Source organism: Bombus terrestris, chromosome 7 (assembly GCF_910591885.1).
Source record: "Bombus terrestris chromosome 7, iyBomTerr1.2, whole genome shotgun sequence".
NCBI lineage: Eukaryota > Metazoa > Arthropoda > Insecta > Hymenoptera > Apidae > Bombus > Bombus terrestris.
Window position 1 is genome coordinate 3,236,441 of NC_063275.1, and position 18,947 is coordinate 3,255,387.

Genomic DNA, 18,947 nt, shown 5'->3' on the forward strand with positions numbered 1-18,947 from the left:
ATAATGGCTTATCCAAACAATTATAACACGTTCCCCTTGTACAAATTGTTGTCTCGAAAAAGATGTGAAACACAGACTCCGAAATCTTCGTTGCGAAATATCCGAAAGTTTATCGATTATACTTACGAGGAAGATCACTCACATAATCGTTCTTCAATAATATATATATATATGCATAGAAATGGATTGCATGAAATGAATATTGAATAAAGCAATAGCAAAGGCATGATATGTTCCTGTCATTAGTAATGGCAACGATATTTCGCCTTGTAGTTCAGTATTTGTATTTATTATTAAAGTTAATCAGTATTATCTCTAATTTCTATATTTTCTTTTCACTTCACATAAAAAAAACTTAATCGTAATTGATGACTCATTCTCTATTAGAGTTAAAATGCAATCAATTAAAGGAGTTGCAATCGGCCAAACAATGCAATTGAAAGTCGAAAAGAAATTTCTTGCTAATTACACCTAAATACCTAGTTAAATAAACTTACTAAAACTCCTCTATTTATAGCATTTAATGAAATGTTTTCGTAATTATAAAATCTCCTGAATATAGATTAATCAGTCACACAACAATCAACATGGAAATAATAACAGAAATCCTTCGTGATTATTGATACCTATTTTTTTTGTCGTTCCAATAAGTCTTCGATGATAAGCTCGTGATAGAACAGCTAACATAATTATGATGCCTCGATTGATAAACCCATCGAGTATATACAACCATTGTCCTTAAACATTTCTCTTCTGACAAGCGTCACATGTGGTTTCATTAAAACCGCATCGAGCTTCACATCGACTTTAATATACAACACGATAATAGTTATCGTTATTCTTGCGCTGGCTTCGCTCCCAACGATACCTCCGATAAATCAGAACCTTTTGAAAGTTACCAGCAACTTTTTGATCACCTTTTCGGGTAAGTACACAAATCTCCAAGTTTTCTCTATTACCGATGTTGATCGATCGATAATCCTATAATTCTGTCAAAATTTCATTAAAATATGGAAAAGAAATTCGTATAAGGAGAAACTTATATTGTAAGATATTTCTCACAAGAGCCTGTTTGAACAAAGCATTCTTCATTCTCGGCATTGATGATTAAGCGATCACAATGTGCATGCGACGTTGTTAGCTTCGGATGACAATCATTTGTTGACGACTATTTGAATCATAGAACAACATTCATTTTAGTTTCAGTAGTATCCATAGGATACTTTGTCACGTTTATATTCTCCTTAATGAAGTCCAATTTTGACCCAGTAACGTAATAATACTAATTTGGTTCAATAACAGATAATATTAAGAATAAAAGACAAGATATAGTGATAAGTGTGTAATTGATCCTCAGATATCTATTGGGTTTAAGAAATAAACGTTATTTGTGTATCGACGAGTTATCTCGGACCAAAGATTGAAAATAACAAAGGCATTGTGTGTTTGAGCGAAGAAAGAAGAGAAAGGTGGAATTGATGTAAAAGAGAAGGTATGGATGAAAAAGAGAAAGAAAATAAATTGGCGGCGGTGGAAGAAGTGGTAGTGAAAGATGTTATCTCCGTCGACACGACAGACAAAAAGTCTCAAGCATACAAACAATCAAATACATATGCCGCGAAAAAGACTGTAGCACAAGGTATGATGGATGTTGCCCTAATTACCGCCAATGCAAATCAATTAAGATACTTGATTGAATATCAACGAGAGAGCTCCACATTTTTTCTGATTCTGACTTTAATCATTATCAGTCTCCTTCTTCAGGTATAATACTCCATCAGATTAACGCAATGTTTCTTTCTACTACCTTCTCTAAATTTTAATGAATAACGAATTGCAACAAACTAATATGATACAGATACGAACGAGTATAGAATATTTTTTTTTCTGTTTTATAGAAGAGTATGTTTGATGAGAAAGATGCTATCAAATTTTAGGTGGCCGTAGGCGTCAGTTTGATTTTCAAAGGTCGATTTGACATAAAAGGACAATCGAAATCGCTTCAGGCACGAAAAATTAATAATTACGTGGTAATTGGAGTTTTTCTAATAACTATCATCAACGTATTTATTGCTGCGTTTAGTATATCTGTTCCTGTTCCTACCACATTACCGCTGTTAAAAAATAATAATTAACAGTGATACATGTAAAGAAGTATTTTATATTGATCTTTACGAAAACAGATAGCTCTCTCTTATTCTTTTATCTTTGTATATGAATAACTGATAATAGGATATCTGGAATTGACATATCAAATGTATTAATTTAAATTTTTGTTAGAGATAAATTTCCTTTATATTCGAATGTTCTATCCTCTATTAAAATATACTTTCTATTTCTACTTAAATATACTATGTAATCATATTATAAATAAGTAATTGATAAATAAATAATTTAATATTTTTCTAAAAAGAAAGAATCAGATGTTGTCCTTTACTTCGTGATGCATGATTGTCTATTTTAGTAGGTAAGAGCTATAGATTGCGTTAACGTTTACGTTAAAAGTATCTAGTTAACAAGTGATGCAACGTGCAAATTTTCAGGAAATTACTTTATCTAACAGTCTTTTGCTTCAACATCTTTCGTAAACGACTAAGTTATTAACGAATAAGTTACAACATTCTTCGTCTATTCCTTTCTCTTTCGTGTCTATTGATATATTTGTATTTTAAACATTCATCGATAAAGTCAACAATTTCAGTTACATAAATGGCATGATACATATCTTTTTTTTAGGAATTACAATTTTACGAAGAAGCTACTTTCTTCTAAGACTTGGAAAGTTGGTCTTTTATTAGTTTAATGCAATCAATTCGGATATAATTTTAGTCCCATATTATCGGTATTTCTTTCTTTCTTTTTTTTTACAAAATATTTGCTTTTATACAAAATCATCATTTAATATTTTTCAAAATTTTGATATGTTTTCTTGTATATTTGAATACAGTTATAACATTCGAATCTCACAAACGAAGTAATTAATAATGGGTAATTATCGTTACAAGTTTAACGAAAAAATTTGAATATTTACTTCCGGTTCCTTTTTAGTCGCAAATTCCACACGCATATTTTATTTATCTCATCATATTCATAGCAAAAATATTTAGTTAGACCGATATACATATCTGATCTACTTAAACCTAATTTTCAGTATATATAAAAGCTGACTGTTAAATAAATAGTATAAACATTATTTTAACGTATATTCAACGTTCCTTTTAAAACTATGTACACATAACAGATTTAGGTTTCTGCTATCACGAACCCTATCATCTCTGTAGATGAATCTTTTTTCTTTTTTGTTCTTCCACAATAACAAAGAAGAAACATTCGTTCAGCATTAGTTCATAAAATTTGCGCTATAAATTATATATGAGTCTATTCCTTTTTTAGTTAATACAAAAAATAATACAGTAGAAGAGGAAGTTGCGTGTTAAAGTAAATTAATATTTGTTATATGTTCATTTTTTTATAGTTTTTGATATTTGGTAGTCACAACACAAACCGAATACGATTTGTAACATGTACTATGTTATATGTACATTCAATAGAAGAACAATTTACTTCTTAAAACTGGACAAAGTTACATGCCCATTAATAGCTCTTTTCTCTTTTCTTTTTCTTCTTAAATGCAACAATACTTCTATATAATGCGTTCAAAGTAAAATTTTGTAATCCTCCCATTCTTCACACAATCTTATTAGCTTATCATATGTAACAAGTCTTTTGTTTTAACATCTCTCGCTACTTTCCCTTTATCCTAGTTAACAAATATAGCGTAGATCCCCTCTTTCTCTTAATTACGCTCTCGTCTCGGTATTTTCATATATTCGGCAGTAATCGAAGCAAAAAATCCTGCAACTATGATTTTTCTAGTCAATCGAAAGAGAAGTTCGGACGTCGAACAGCGTTTACGTTACAATAATATTGCATAGAATATAATAAAATACAATAACTAATAATTAACATATTCCTTTTCTCTCATTTTTGTGTGACTAGGATTTCTCCATAGTGGCATAAAACTTTTTATCTTGTGCTTCATACACTTCCATAGACAATTTCTCTGTTTCCGCTTCAATCCTGTGGTCTCGACACCTATATCACACACGTGAAAATATACAATTCTTACTACATCGTTAATCGTAACCTTACGTCTACGTACTTTAATAGGATAAATCTAAGAAGAATCGTTTGATGCGCTGCTTTCTTTTTTTAATTGAACGAATGAGTTATATTGTCCAACAATGCAGGACTGATCATACTTCATCATGAAGTAAGAAAGTTCATTTAATTCGTTTGTATATTGTAAAACACCATTCTCATGACTTCCTCTCTTAATACAGAGGCCGACAGATATTAGAACTGACATAATAAGTTAATGGATAAAAAAAATGTAAAAAAATGAATGTAATAAAATATTAAAAATTATCATCCCTTAATCTATCGGGATATTTAAAGATTCTAGAAACTCCTTTAAGATATAATTTACATCAGTTCAGGGCACCTGTTTTAGCATCGTAGGCGACTAGATACAAGGCCGTTATTTAAATACCTCAAACGAGTTTCCAAGTCTATAAACAAAACAGTAAAAAGAGAGAAGATCGTTTCTTTAACACAGATTTAGTATACTGATAAATTTAAATGTAACTTATGTATACTTTTACAAGGCTCGATTCCCAGTTTTGAAACGTCAGATATATAAGTCGACCTTAACATGCGTAATACGATTAATTTTATAATAGATAAAAGCTTAAATTCTTAAAAGTCGATCTGTACAATAATACATATAGATACATTAACTATACGTTTCTTTTTTTTATTTCTTTTTTTTTTTTTTTTGAGATTTTAGGTGAAGTTCCTATGAATTAACATAGTTTCGATGTATCTTTTGTATACAGTTTAGTATCGAAATTATTGCAATCTCTTCGAGTATTAAGTTAGAAAAATTGTAATGTTTTTAATACTTTTATTTCCTTGTTCTATTCTGATTGATAGATCAACTCCAATTAATTTGAAAATCTATTTTACGTTTACAGTTTTGTTCCACCGTAAATGTGCATCTTGGACTATCGGTCGCTAACTTAAAATTATATGTATTTTGAGTTACACGAATTGGGCAGGACAAACTAAGGCAAATTTCGTAATCACCATGCAGGAAGTGTACTAACTTTTGAAGTAATAGTACAAATTTACATAGAATTTGTAATATTGTTAACTGCACTACATAATTACGCTAGTTTTTACTTAACTGTATTTATTATTATTATATTTCTTATAATATTTATTGAAACAGCTCGAATAGGTATAATTGTTTCCATGGTATTCACTTTATTTGGCAAATGCTGATCCTCAGTTAAACGAATAAATACTAGTAAACGAAAAATTGATATTTTTATGCCTGTTGTGTTATATAACATCGTATTTGCTTTATATAATATCTTCTTTTCTCCTTCAGACCAGATAATTGCATGTCACAATTCTTTTGAAATTATACCAGGACCTTTATTCTGCCCTTACCTGCCCTATCCATGTAATTATGCCTTACTTCCTGATAACACATTATGTGATTTCCTTTTCTGGAACATTTACATGTGATTTTCATTCTTCTTTGGATATCAAATTCAAAATCGTTATATTATACATTTAAAGTAGCTAATCTGTTTACATGTTTATTGATAGCAGATTTATCACAGTGATACATTATTTTATTTCTCGAGTCATGCTTCATCTGAAACAATATTTCATATCTTTATTAACAAGATATCATTCAGATTACATCTAATAATCCTATGTGTTAATTCTATCTGACCTGAGTTAATCATCCCAGTCATCATCATCATCACTGGTTTCACTAGTCGAATCATCACTTTCACTATGGATTGCACTTGATCGCTCGGCAAGAGCTCTTGATAAAGCACTAGCTAATCCTCCTTGAAACGCTGGTTTACTTCGTTCATTTTTTACTTCGTTCGAAACGGGCCTTAACACAAATTCTTGACGGCGAATTTCTTCTAACAAAGCATTCCTTGAATCCGGAGGAGGGGGACTTTGTTTTACTTCAGATTTATCAATTTTCTGTAACAGAAAGATAATATATAATCATCAAAATCAGTTATACAATTTCGACTTCGTGATTATAAATTTTTCATTTTAATACTAACTCGAAGTCTAGTACCACTCCTTATGGATTCCATAAGCGTTGACCTTAGATCAGCGATATCCCCGTTATTATTGTCATTACTAGTAGTATTATTATTATTGATAGCACTTGCGTTAACTGTTTCATCATCGGTACTTGGTAATGGTGGAGGAGGTGGAACAGGTGTAGTTAAATTACTTCTAGAACGCGGAGCTGGTGCTGGTGCTGGAGCTGGAGCTGGAGCTGGAGCTGGAGCTGGTGGAGGTGGTGGAGGAGGGGGAGGCGGAGGTGGAGGTGGTGGTAGTGATGGTGCAAAAGTTAAAGAAGGTGGTGGCGGTCGAGATGGTAATGTTCTATGAACTGGTGGTGCACTAGGTGGTGCACTAGGTGGTACACTTGGCGGTGTCGAAGGTGCGTTAATTCGACTTGGAGGTAGTGGTGGAGCACTTCGTGTTTGATGCTGCAACAATGTTCAAAAACTTACTTCATAAAGACTACTTATCTTATATAGACATGTATTATTATAGAGAAAAATAAACAAACTGTTATTGTTCTTGCTGGAACTGGAGGGGGATATTCCTGTCTTTGAGGTGCCGCTGGAGATTGTTGCTGATGTTGTTGTTGTTGTTGCAATTGTTGTAATTGTTGTTGTACATTAGTTTTTGGGACAGATGAAGATATATCTTCTCTAATGGCATTCATCCCACCATTTTTTTCAATAAAATCGTAAATAAAATCACGCGTGTCTTGATTTCTGAATTGATGTTCTGATACACCAACTATATCAAGAAACATTTTTAAATGTGGATCGACTTTGTCTAATTCCAATTCTTTGCTACTAGTATTCCATGACAAGTGTGTAACGTGTCTAAAAATATTAAAATAAATATAAACATATATTTGTAAAATGTAACCAAAATTATAAATGGGCACAATAGGCACAAGCATAAATGGGACAAATTAGTAAACTCCCAACCTAAAATTGGATGGAGGACCAATGTCATCTTTCGTTAACTTTTTCTTGGTTTTCTCTCGTTTCTTCTTTTTACTTTTATACATAGAACTACTAGAAGCACTCCTATTGACACCAATTGTAGTTGGGGTTCCATTTAATAAATTAGAAGTTGATCCTGTACTAAATGCAACAGGCGATGCGTTGCTTTGATTTCTCCATGGCAATGTTGCACCATGCTGAGTTTCTCCTTCTACCTTAGAACGTCTTTGTTGTCTTTTCTGACGTTTGGCATTCAGCTTATCAAGAAGAATGTTTCTAAAACCAAGTAATTTTTAAAAATTAAATTTAGAAAAGAATATATAATATTTTAATTGACACTTTTATTTCATATCCTAATACAACTTACCTTAATGTAACAGCATCTGTTTCACTTGCAAAATTAAAAGCAGTCATACAATCCTCTGCTTCAAATGTATGGAAGTAACTCAATGGTGCTTTATAGTCCATTGCATTATATACTTCATGCTCCCATAACATTGCTTTTCTTTGTAAGCAATATAAACGAAGGAAAAAGCTACGTCTAGGATTATCCCTTATCAATGTTATAATACCTGTAGTTTTCTTTATCCATTCTTTGTGTAAAGGTGGTTCAGTCAAATATAATTGAATAACTCCAGCTGCTAAACACTGCAAGGCATAAAAAATTATTTATTTCTTCTAGTATTATATTACCCATTGAACAATTAATTCTTATGTTAATATTATATTAATTAACTATAAATAACATAAAATATTCATAAACAATATGAGAAAACACAAAGATTGCAACAACAACTGGAAAACAAGTATATAATTAAATTGTGGAAAATTTTTGCGTAATTACTATTCTTTTGATGCATCATTTGACTCATTCATGACTAATACATAATTTTAAGCATATGAGTTTATTCTCACAGTTTAAGCAAAAAATATATAAAACCGCTGCTGCTATCACACAAAACAATTAATAAAATATCTTTAACATTGAACATTCTTTTCTGCACTGTTAAATATGTCACAAACGGAACTAATGTTTAATTTGAATATCAGCGATGACGAGATTATTGACAAATACTATAAAAATGAAGATGACAGAACGCGTTTACCTATATCTGTCGATCGACAGATAAAATTTAGGTCATAATCATTGTACTATATTGACAGTTATGATGTTCGCAGGTGCAAATTTTCGTTAAAGTAGTTTTTACCTGACACCGATTTCCTATCAATTGATAGACTTGTTCGTTTTCTTCCGTTTTTAAAAGCGTAGAACCTCTATGTTTGTTCACAGTGCCAGACTTCATTTTCAACAAGGTTAGGATCCTCGTACTATCGTACTAATTTCTTACCACGTTCTTTCTGGATCGATAATTTCTCTTTCATAATTTACCTTCAATGTATCTCACTTTCAAACATTCTTTTTACAAATTGAATGCACACAATGACGCGAAATCCGTGGAATTACAATTGATCAATCATCACCTTCCAAAAGCTATTCCTGATACTATCCTACACAGGAAACTCCACCAGTTGGTGATGACATTTTTATCTATCCGGTTCAAAGTTCCACGTTTCCTCATTCGATATATTCTCGCTCTTAAATCAGATTGGACCTCGCAAATCACCAATTATTGTTACACGCATCGTTATATGTGTATTTGGTACGAATATTTGGCGAAATCATAACATTTTTTAATCAGATATGGCAATCAAAAGGATTATAATAATTATACTTTTTATAATAAAGATTATATTTTTTTACAGAAGATTATATTTCGTGCGAATATTTAGGGAAATCATTATCTTTTTAACTATATATAACGATATTTTAAAATATAATACAAACAAGCTTTTTTCAATATTTATTATTTTGTATTTTAGATGAATTATTGCACCAAGTAAACAAAGTACAAATATATCGGTATATAGTTATAATATTCTATTTCATACGAGATGCTAAACATTCTTTACTTATTATTTTATACACAATATCCTTTATTTTCTACTTATTTTGTATTTAAGATGAATTATTGTGTCAAATCATGTGTCAAATTGTAAGTAAAGATATATATGGATATATAGTCATAATATTCTATTTCTAAAATATAAAAAAATACTCTTTACTTATTGTTTCATTTTATTTCTTACATATCGTATTTATGTTATATTTTTTATATAAATAATACATATCCATATCATATTTGTGTTATATTTATATTCTTAATTTTTCTTCATCATTTCATGTATTATATTAACGCTAAAATTTCAAACAATTTAAGACTACAAGTGTATGATAAATATAAATACGAGCACTTTAGAATGAACATTTATTGTATTTGCGTATTACAGCCATCTTAAAACCACACGCAAGACAATTTGTAATGATATACATTATAATTAAAAATTATCATATGTTTTTAAATTTGTGTATGTTTATACACGTTTTAGTTAGGAATTTAAATTTTTAGCGCGTTTTATTATACTTCGTTGTCGCTATAATCACACAAACTGCAAATGGCCACGGGTACAATTCACGTAGTCTCAGAAATGCGATATCAAATAGAATCTTATTTTATATGCAAAATAGGATCGTTAATGATGATAGGGGAACAGTGATCATTGTTACGTGTGAATTCCTTCGGAAATAAAGCTGTCCGCGATTTTTTTAAGGTCGCGTTATTTAGTTTTCCGCGGGAAAACAATGTCTGGATATCGAAGAGTGAATTACTACGAACTGTGCAGATTGTGTACTAGCAGCGAAGGAACCAAAATGAATATCTTCCGGGAAGAAGGACGTAGATTGCAACTTCAAACAAAGATTCAGACGTACTTGCCTATACAAGTGAGATTTTTGTACACTTTCATTTTGATCCAGACAAGGTTTTGAAAAATTTCAATTGATAAAACAGATAATTTTTTATTGATATATCTATATGGTCATTGTAATTCTTTCTTTATTTAATAATATAATTTGATTAGGTATGAAATGATATAGATGGTATATATAATTAGTACTTGATTTGAATTTTAAGGTTTTGGAGGAAGATTCCTTGCCAAAAATTGTTTGCCACGAATGTGTAAAGAAATTAGAAAATTTTATTGAATTCAGAGAAACAGTTGTGAGCGCAGAGGGTATGTTAGAATCTTATTTTACTTCATTGCGGTTCTCGGAAGATTTTCTAAAGGAGGGTAAGGTTTATGTGAAAAGCACAGAAAAGGACAGACCTACAACCCCTGAGAATGAAGTATTAAAGGGAATAGAGAAAGTAACAACAACGACTGGAAATCAAATAGTTAATAATGAACAGCAAATGCAGCATCAACAACCTGTTGTTGTTAGTAATATAAATGCCTCGAATATTCAAATTATCAGCGGAGTCCAAGCAAGAGTTCAACAATACAAATGTGCCATGCAGGTTTATTGACAGAGAAAATATTAAGAATTATTTTTATGTGATATTATTACTAATTTATATTAATATATATTTTAGATGCAAGCAGGAGGTATGGCAGCTGCTGTTGTGGAAGCAACAGCAGAAACCCATTATAGCTATCAGCAACAAACTTCGCAGCAAGTATCCCCTCAACAATCAAATGAAGCACACAATCAAATTAATGATCAACAAACTACGACCTCACAAATTCAACAAGTGCAAAATCAAATTCAAAATCATGGCCAAATAAATCAACAAATACAATCTCAGAGACAAATTTCTCAGTCACAAAATCAACCACAAGTTGGTCAGCAGCAGCAACAACAACAACAAAATCAGACACAAATAACACAACAGATTCAGCAGTTACAAAGACAACAAAGAGAGTTTGAAAAACAACATAGACAGCTTCAACAAATTGAAAAACAGGTGCAAATTGCTACACAACAGGAGTTTCCTATTAAGCAGGAACCTCAAGGACAGGTAGTGCATCAAAATAATAATATCATTTTGAAGGCAGAACCTGAATCTAAGCAAAATCAACAAATCATTCAGAAAGTACAGTCTGAAACTCAAAAAGATGAAAGTGGAACACAAAATGTACAGGGTTATACTGTACAAGCTACACCAGAAGTATTTTTAAATTTGGGATTTAAAGAAACACCTTTGGTTGCACAAACTGTACGAGATGAGCCAAAGGAATTTAAAGATTATACAAAGTCAGAAGATACAATATCTCGCAACTCGATCGGACAAATTTCTGAATTCTTAAGAATCAAATCAGGGCCTGAACCAACATCTTTAATTACCGTAAATCCTCAAGTTATTTCACAAACTCATAGGAATGCCATTTGCAAAGAGTGTGGCAAAATTTTCACTACCATAAATCAATTGAACACTCATAGTTGCTCTGTTCAGAGCCTTTTGAATGAAACTTCTGATAATAGTAGTAACAAAGAAGATCCTTTACAAAATAATGGTAATTCATTTAGTTGTGATGTTTGTGGTAAGCCATTTAAACGAAAAGAACATCTTTATCAACACAGAAAACTACATACTGGTGAACGTCCTTATGTGTGCACTACGTGTTCAAAGGCATTTAGTCGCAAAGAACATTTAGTTAGACACTCTGTATCTCACACAGGTGAAAAAATGCATGAATGTGAAATGTGTGGTAAAAGCTTTTCTAGAAAAGACAATCTTCACAAACATCGTAAAACGCATGGTGTATCGGGACCGTATATTTGTGAAACCTGTGGGAAGTCATTTGTGGTGAAGCATTATTATTTAATGCATTTAACAACTCATGCTTCAACTATTGGAGATGGTGTAAATTGTCAAGATCCTTTACCATACAAATGTGATATTTGTCACAAAGCATTCTCTGTAAAACAATATCTTACAACTCACAAACTTAGGCATAGATCAAAGTATAATAATAATTCTTCTCAGAATACTGCAAATGGTCATCAACAGCAGCAACAGCAACAACAGCAACAAACACAACAGTCCAATGCTACTAGTAATATAAATATGGTAACAAGTAATGTTACTAATTCTGGGAGTCTAAACAATAGCAATGCACAGTCTAATAATGGATCAACAGTTGAAATGCAGAGTGTCATTGAAAGAAATGAGCAACCGAATGGTTCATTCAATAACCAGTATCATAATAATGTACAAGAGTTTCAATGAGATAAGGGGAAGCGTGTCTATTATGTTCTCTTGCCAAATGGTAACAATCACAAGATTGTTGTTATGTGAGCAAGAGAACTTTTATGATGCGCTAAAATATTTTCTTAAACTATACCTGCTGTTACTCGAGAAGAAAATTTTTTGTACTTTAATAAGGCAAGAAGATGGATTTAAATACTATTATTTTAGACATATTAAAAGTTAAATAACTTATCATTTATATTATACTAATAATCAGTCGGTCAGAAAGTAGAATCTTCAGTGGCTTATGAGCTTAACTTAAAGTACATTGTACATATATTTTGCCAGTAAAGTATTACATGTATGAAATGCATGCTATGTTTTGTATGAATGCACACTGTTATTTAATGTTCGAAAAAATCGTGTGTTAAAAAATTTATGTGTGCGTAGATAGTCATGAGGTTGTTCCAATACCTGATTAGAGATATATTTCCAATTCCATTAGCTTGAAATGAAAATATTAAATAAATATCTAATCGGAATTTTAGTTGCTTATACTAATAGAATTAGTATAGAAATATGTATAACATTTTTGTTGTATAAATTCTCATCGATAGTTAATGATGTAATCAATATTTAAATTTTTTGTTATAAACAATCAAATCAATTTTATAAAAATATTATTGTTTATATTTTGCTTTGTGCAATATCTTTTCTAGTTATTTATATGTTATATATATAATTATTAGAATCAATGAAATAATTTTGTTTTTTTTTTTAACCAGTGATTGCAACAATCTATGACCATTTTGCAAAGTATTTTAGGATTATATGATTTGTATGTAAACTTAGAATGCAAAACAAAATCTAAGACCAAAGAAATTTATATTATATACATATAAATTGGATAAATAATAGGAAGATAAATGTAAGGTAAATTCAGGCATGATCTACCTGATTAGCTCTGTTACAGTTAAGATTTTGGTTAAGTATGCATACAATATATACATATATTGTATAGCACTATAATACATACAGCGACCTTAAAGTCGTTGTTTTCTAACAAATGAGAGCGTGCCATACAGTAAACTTTGGAAATAAGTATATTGGAAATTATAACTGTCTAAAATTCTTGCTAAATTTCCAGCATATATTGACCAAAATCAAGAAGAATGAAGAGAATTTATATTTCTTAAGCCACATTACTTCCACTGTATCTGTCTATATAATTAGCATACATTTATTACTTAATTTATGTTACCTTTCCATTTCTTTCTTTTTTCTTTCTTATAATTTGTCTTTTACATAATAAGATCAAACAGGGGGCAACTATATCTTCAAATGAAAGTTCCCAGTATATATTATTAATATTTCATCCATATACTTATTAAATTTTGTACTTTTGCATGATAATAGCGGGTTACCAAAAACTTATAATTTGCTCCAAATCGTTGTTTATAGTAATATTTAATTTATCTGCACCATTTTTTTCACTCTGTTTGATGTAACAAGTATTAGTGAAGAAGATTTGATCGCACAATTTTCTACCATATTTTTTACAGAGTATATCTATGCGTATTATTTGCTGAAAATAAACATAAAAATCTTCATTTAAATGTGAGCACAGAATTCGTGATTGAACATAACAATAACGGAATTTTGTTGTTGCATAATAAACGTCTTAAGATACAAATGAACTTTCTACAGTACAAAAGATTTATTTTAATTACTGGTCAGACTTTATTTTATTATAAAGTCTTGTATATATATATATGTATATCAAAGCAGAAGTAATGAATTTAAGACTGTGTTTCTATATCAGCTAGTGCTAGATGTACATTCGAAGTACATAGATTTATAGTAATAACATTGTATATAACATGGTCCAGTGAGTAAGACGAAAAACTGTTAGTGCACTGTTCCTAAGGAAAATGGTATTTTCCGCAAAGCAGAAAATACCTCTTTATTCATACTGAAGTATTGTAAAGTAGATATTAAATCCAAAGAAAAAGAAATACAGTGCTTTTATTAATTGCATACTTTGTGCCTAATTATTAAAGTCATGAGAATCATTTGTTTTGGAGATCTATTTATAAAAACAAATAAAATTGATAATCTTTGATTTTAAGTAGCCCCCTGCTCTATGTGCAACTTGCAACAAAATGACATTACTTGTTCAAATATGATTATTTTTGAAATTTATACTGTTAATTTTTATATTTTACATTGTATATATTTTCAAACTAATATTATATTTAAATATATTATAATATATTAAAAAGATACTAGTATATTATTCACTCCAATCTTCCCATATAAATTTAAATTAAATTTCGTGATTTTTATTCCTATTTACGGAGACATTATGATTTTTAAGTTAATGAATTAAAACGTTGAGTATGAATATGTAATTTTAATCCTGCGCGCTATTTTAAGTTATGTAAATTAATACATAGATCTACAAAGTATAATCTAAGTTATGTATATAAAACACAGAAACAATAAAGAAAAAGCGCTATTTATTAAATAATTATTTTTAAGATTTCATTATTTAAGGAAACAATAAAAATGCTGTATATTATCTGTTCTAGTACTAGTTTAAACAAAAGAGCATTAGAGGTTGTTAAATAACATTGAAAAATATGAAATAAGTTAAAAAAAATATTAATTCGATATTTAAGAAGGTTGCTTTTTTTCATTCGTAACGTAGGATTTGGAAAAAGCATTTTAAGTCATACTAAATGCTTTCTAAAATTTTTCCGATCCGTATGAATTGCATATAAAATTTCAATTATACCTTTTAATATTTCATCATACATTTTTTTGCAAATTTGTTCTCAATGAATGCAACTTCTTACATAAAAAAACATCTTTATAATAAACTAAGGTCAAGTTTATAAGAAGTTGTTTAGTTTGATCAGAAAAGTGTGTGTGTGCAGTCATCATTTTGTATATACATATACTTTTCAACAAATTAAACAAATTAAGTGCATTATGTTAAAACAATTAGTTTTTAGGTCGATATCTTTTCGAGTATAATCATCTTTATTTAAGATTGCATGTAATAATCTGGTAAGTATCAATAATATAGTGACAGTATTTCAAACGTAAGGTTATGTTGTTACTTGTTGATTTTTGGCAATAGTACAACAATTTGTGTGATTTGTTTAAAAAAAGAGTATTCCATTGATACGAATTAAAGTCCTGAAAGCAAAATTTCGTAGCATATGTAAAGTTTTGTCATAACATTATGGTGAACGAATTTCTCAATTTGATTAAGCATCATTTACTCTGATTTGATGTTTACTAAATGTTTTTGATCTGAAATGAATATTTTTCATATTGTATATCCAATATGCAATTTGGCAACATTTTGTTTTAACAAATAAAACTCTATATATTGTTATAAAATAACATATTTCTGTAATTATTCATAATTTTTTTTTTAATAAAAAATTGTTTTAAGTTTTTGAATATATTAACTTTTATTTATAAAATATGTAAAAAAGTCATGTAGGATCACTGATCATAGTGGCGTATGGTTGGCAGAAATTTTATCACTATTTCTGGGTTTCAGCCAAAGAAACAGAGCTTATTCAGCAGTCAGAATTAGACTGTTTTGTGAACAAAACTTTCTTTGTGTTTTTAAGTCAATTTCAATTTGAAAACAGAAAACAATTTCAATTTTTTAAAATTATTAAAAAGATGCAAGAAGAATTTGAACCAATAGAAGATCAAGTATTTCCGATACATAATCGTTCAATTTGTTTTATGTACATATATATTTATTTATATTTTTAAATTATTTTGAATAAAACGTATATGCAGCTTGACCAATTTGGATTATATGATGACTATGCAAAAAATACAAATCTTCTTTATTTGTTTTAGATTAGATTTATTATAAATTAATAGTAGTTATATAGAATAATATTCAAAATTTTAAATTTTCATTACTTCAAGTTAAGGTATGTTCAAATTTTATTTTAATATTCTACCTACTATGTTATACAGGTGTAAAAAGAAAATGAAAATGAAACGCAGTAGATCTTTATCTCCTAAAGCTTCAAGTAGTGAAGAAGATATGAAACGCATCAAATTTGAAGAAAATGAAAAGGCAAATGATATAATAATACATCCACATATATTAGACTTTTCTGATGATGTTCTATTGAACATATTTAAATATTTGAATCCTAAAGATCTCATGGCAATAAGTTTGTAAGTTTTATTAAACTAAATAAAGAAATATATATATATATATATGTATATTTCTTCTTTTATTACATGTTATTACTGTTCCTAGATCTTGCCAACGTCTAGCTCAAGTAGCACAAGATAAAACTTTATGGAGAAGGGTAGATTTTCGAGCAACACCTATATTATTAAATGATTTAAAAGAATATATAAAATTTCTACAACCTATAACAACAAGTCTTGCTATGCGTGGTGATTTATATTGTGAAAATGATGCAGAGCTTAGTCCTTATTTTCTCAACTCGGTTAAAACTACATGTACTCAACTTAAAGAATTAATTATAGAGGAATATTGTATTAATGCAGACAAGGTAAGTTTAACTATTTTTATTATTTATCTTGGCAGATGAAATTAAAAAATTCTTTTGTAAATTACATATTTTCTCTATTTACAGATTCAAATTACAGATTTTCCAAGTACCATAGAAAAACTTTCATTAGAAGGCTGCAAAATGGAACATTTGCGTAGTAATAAATCATATTTTTTCAAAATGAATTTCCATTTGTCTAATTTAACAGTAAGAATCTCACTTTTCAATTGCACGTATTTTCAAAAACTTTTTAGCATTTATGTACTTAATTACTTTTGTTGTATAGATTTTTATTACAAATGAATAACTATAAGTTACAAAATAACTGCTTACATTAATTGAAAATTGAGAAATTCTTTTACTTACTAATTATTTGATGAATTAATTTTTAAATAACTCTTCGCAATCTTCTATTCTAACTATTAGTCTAATCTTCCATCCTAGGTATTAGTATTCTAACAATACAAACACAGGTGTGGATTACATATAATTTTGTGTATTATTTTTATTATTTTTTCCTGCTTTACATTGTTTGAACTCTTACTAATTTGTACATAATTGATTATTATTCATTTTATAATATTTGCATATTTTTCAGTGTTTAATTTTAAGTAATTGCGAATGGTTTACTCCACATTCATTGTTGGTCATTAGTAAGATGCCAAAGTTAAAGGAATTAAGGCTAAACTCGTGTCATCGCTTAGGCGAATGCGTTGCTTACACTAGTTTAGCTACAAGATTTGGATTCAAAACATTAGAAGTAAATAATCTTATTTATTGTTATTATTAATGTTTAATAAATCAATAAATTAAATGATTAATTGATTATGTATTTCAGATTCTTGATTTGCGAGATACAGCACTTGGTGATAGCGAAGTTGGATGTTTTAGTTGTACTAAAACTTTGACACATCTTTATCTGGAATGTCCTTCCAATTTAAGAAACACGGAATCGCCCGATTCAGAATCTCGACCTTTACAGAGAGAACCTTTGAATCAACCTCCTGTATATGAAGATAGAAATCTTGCACAAGTAGGTATAATAACAACATACAAAAAGTAATAGAATTAAACTACATATATACAATTGTTGCAATTTGCACCTTTTTCGGCTCCTAGTTTTTGGTCGAAGATGGATTTCGTTTTGAGAATTATATGTTTGGACGATGCCTAATAACAGACAGAGCAATTTGTGCTCTTGGAAGTGATACTTGTGATCGTATAATCAATAACTTGGCAGAAGAATTTATAGTTGTAGAAGGAGACAAACGAATATTTAATAATCCTCATTTAAAAACACTGGTTGTTAGGTACTATTAGATTAGAAAACTTCTGATTCAAATTTTAACAGTAATAAATGACAATTTTTTGTGTATTCCAGAAATTATCCACATGTTACAAATTCAAGTCTCGTACATTTAGCTTTAAATGCATCGAGTCTCGAACATCTGGATGTAAGTGGCACATCTGTTACAAGACAAGGTGTTGAAACTTTTAAGACACAAAGACCGAACGTTAAAATAGTTACCTCTTTTGATGAAACACACACAAGCATTTGAGAAGTACAGGGTTATTCTGGAGACTTTGATAACACAATACTTTTATTGTTGTATAAATCTATTTTCCGCAAAAATTAATATAATCGTAAAGATTAGGAGTATAAACAATTTTTTATTTTTCATTAATTTCAATAATAAACGTAAATTCTATGATGCGGAGCATAGAATAGTATCTCAAGTTTACATTTTAATTTTACAACCTCCATGTGTGTTCAATATATTTATTCGCGCATGTGTTACAATTCCATTATATTGTATATAAATATTTGTGTGCAATCTAATATTATTGCATTTTGTATCTTTAATATAACAGATCGGGTACATTGCTTTGCGTTGATGATAATGAAATTTCATTATCAAATGAAGGCACTATATATGTATGAAGTATTTTAAATACATTATTCAATGAGAGAGAGAGAGGGAGAGAGAGAGAGAGAGAGCGAGAGAGAGTTATGTGCCGTACTGATAATGCAAAAGAACAAATGGTAGAAACCAAATAAGTTTTTACTTTACTACATCTTTTTAAATTCATACATCGAATTTGTTCAATTTAAAAAGATCATATATTTAGGATATTTAAAAACTATTGAAAAAACG

General features: G+C 29.4%; 4 protein-coding genes across 9 annotated transcripts; 3 read left to right on the forward strand and 1 right to left on the reverse strand.

Moving 5' to 3' along the window:
- The first annotated feature begins 591 nt into the window (after positions 1-591).
- On the forward strand, positions 592-2,336 carry LOC100643609 (ninjurin-A). Of its 3 annotated transcripts, none has more exons than XM_003396269.4 (3): positions 592-925; positions 1,358-1,764; positions 1,938-2,336. In XM_003396269.4, the coding sequence occupies exons 2-3, from the start codon at positions 1,495-1,497 to the stop codon at positions 2,133-2,135; spliced, it is 468 nt and encodes a 155-aa protein (XP_003396317.1). In that variant the 5' UTR covers positions 592-925; positions 1,358-1,494; the 3' UTR covers positions 2,136-2,336. The 3 variants fall into 3 exon arrangements, with proteins under 3 accessions (XP_003396317.1, XP_003396318.1, XP_048263704.1); XM_003396270.4 differs by having other exon boundaries at positions 1,457-1,764; XM_048407747.1 differs by lacking the exon at positions 592-925 and adding an exon at positions 939-1,273.
- Positions 2,337-2,629: 293 nt separating this feature from the next.
- LOC100643483 (neural Wiskott-Aldrich syndrome protein) lies at positions 2,630-8,697 on the reverse strand. Of its 2 annotated transcripts, XR_001098818.3 has the most exons (8): positions 8,342-8,697; positions 7,501-7,781; positions 7,116-7,409; positions 6,683-7,007; positions 6,162-6,599; positions 5,810-6,075; positions 5,518-5,728; positions 2,630-4,095 (listed from the first exon to the last, which is right to left on the reverse strand). XR_001098818.3 is itself a non-coding variant. In XM_003396268.4 (7 exons), the coding sequence occupies exons 1-6, from the start codon at positions 8,435-8,437 to the stop codon at positions 5,815-5,817; spliced, it is 1,695 nt and encodes a 564-aa protein (XP_003396316.1). In that variant the 5' UTR covers positions 8,438-8,697; the 3' UTR covers positions 2,630-5,728; positions 5,810-5,814. The 2 variants fall into 2 exon arrangements, 1 of the variants encoding a protein (XP_003396316.1); XM_003396268.4 differs by having other exon boundaries at positions 2,630-5,728.
- A 942-nt stretch (positions 8,698-9,639) lies between these two features.
- Positions 9,640-15,297, forward strand: LOC100643806 (zinc finger protein 853). Its single transcript, XM_012309903.3, has 3 exons — positions 9,640-9,975; positions 10,166-10,549; positions 10,625-15,297. The coding sequence occupies exons 1-3, from the start codon at positions 9,835-9,837 to the stop codon at positions 12,260-12,262; spliced, it is 2,163 nt and encodes a 720-aa protein (XP_012165293.1). The 5' UTR covers positions 9,640-9,834; the 3' UTR covers positions 12,263-15,297.
- Positions 15,160-18,528, forward strand: LOC100648863 (F-box/LRR-repeat protein 12). 3 transcript variants are annotated; one of them, XM_012309905.3, is made up of 8 exons: positions 15,160-15,295; positions 16,238-16,444; positions 16,530-16,791; positions 16,876-16,998; positions 17,390-17,551; positions 17,630-17,824; positions 17,911-18,101; positions 18,173-18,528. In XM_012309905.3, exons 2-8 carry the CDS (start codon positions 16,251-16,253, stop codon positions 18,348-18,350), a joined length of 1,305 nt encoding a protein of 434 aa, XP_012165295.1. In that variant the 5' UTR covers positions 15,160-15,295; positions 16,238-16,250; the 3' UTR covers positions 18,351-18,528. The 3 variants fall into 3 exon arrangements, with proteins under 3 accessions (XP_012165295.1, XP_012165296.3, XP_012165294.2); XM_012309904.3 differs by lacking the exon at positions 15,160-15,295 and adding an exon at positions 15,836-15,996; XM_012309906.3 differs by lacking the exons at positions 15,160-15,295; positions 17,911-18,101 and adding an exon at positions 15,826-15,996.
- Positions 18,529-18,947: the final 419 nt, after the last annotated feature.

Excerpts from the sequence above, each read along its gene's own strand:
- LOC100643609 (XM_003396269.4), top strand. The coding sequence starts at position 1,495 with ATGGATGAAAAAGAGAAAGAAAATAAATTGGCGGCGGTGGAAGAAGTG. Across the intron at positions 1,765-1,937 it reads TTATCAGTCTCCTTCTTCAG|GTGGCCGTAGGCGTCAGTTT; the intron begins GTATAATACTCC and ends ATCAAATTTTAG.
- LOC100643483 (XM_003396268.4), bottom strand. The coding sequence starts at position 8,437 with ATGAAGTCTGGCACTGTGAACAAACATAGAGGTTCTACGCTTTTAAAA. Across the intron at positions 7,008-7,115 it reads GGTCCTCCATCCAATTTTAG|ACACGTTACACACTTGTCAT; the intron begins GTTGGGAGTTTA and ends TAATATTTTTAG. Across the intron at positions 6,600-6,682 it reads TTCCAGCAAGAACAATAACA|CATCAAACACGAAGTGCTCC; the intron begins GTTTGTTTATTT and ends ACATTGTTGCAG.
- LOC100643806 (XM_012309903.3), top strand. The coding sequence starts at position 9,835 with ATGTCTGGATATCGAAGAGTGAATTACTACGAACTGTGCAGATTGTGT. Across the intron at positions 9,976-10,165 it reads AGACGTACTTGCCTATACAA|GTTTTGGAGGAAGATTCCTT; the intron begins GTGAGATTTTTG and ends TTGAATTTTAAG. Across the intron at positions 10,550-10,624 it reads AATACAAATGTGCCATGCAG|ATGCAAGCAGGAGGTATGGC; the intron begins GTTTATTGACAG and ends TATATATTTTAG.
- LOC100648863 (XM_012309904.3), top strand. The coding sequence starts at position 15,929 with ATGCAAGAAGAATTTGAACCAATAGAAGATCAAGTATTTCCGATACAT. Across the intron at positions 17,552-17,629 it reads TTGGATTCAAAACATTAGAA|ATTCTTGATTTGCGAGATAC; the intron begins GTAAATAATCTT and ends TATGTATTTCAG. Across the intron at positions 18,102-18,172 it reads TTAAAAACACTGGTTGTTAG|AAATTATCCACATGTTACAA; the intron begins GTACTATTAGAT and ends TGTGTATTCCAG.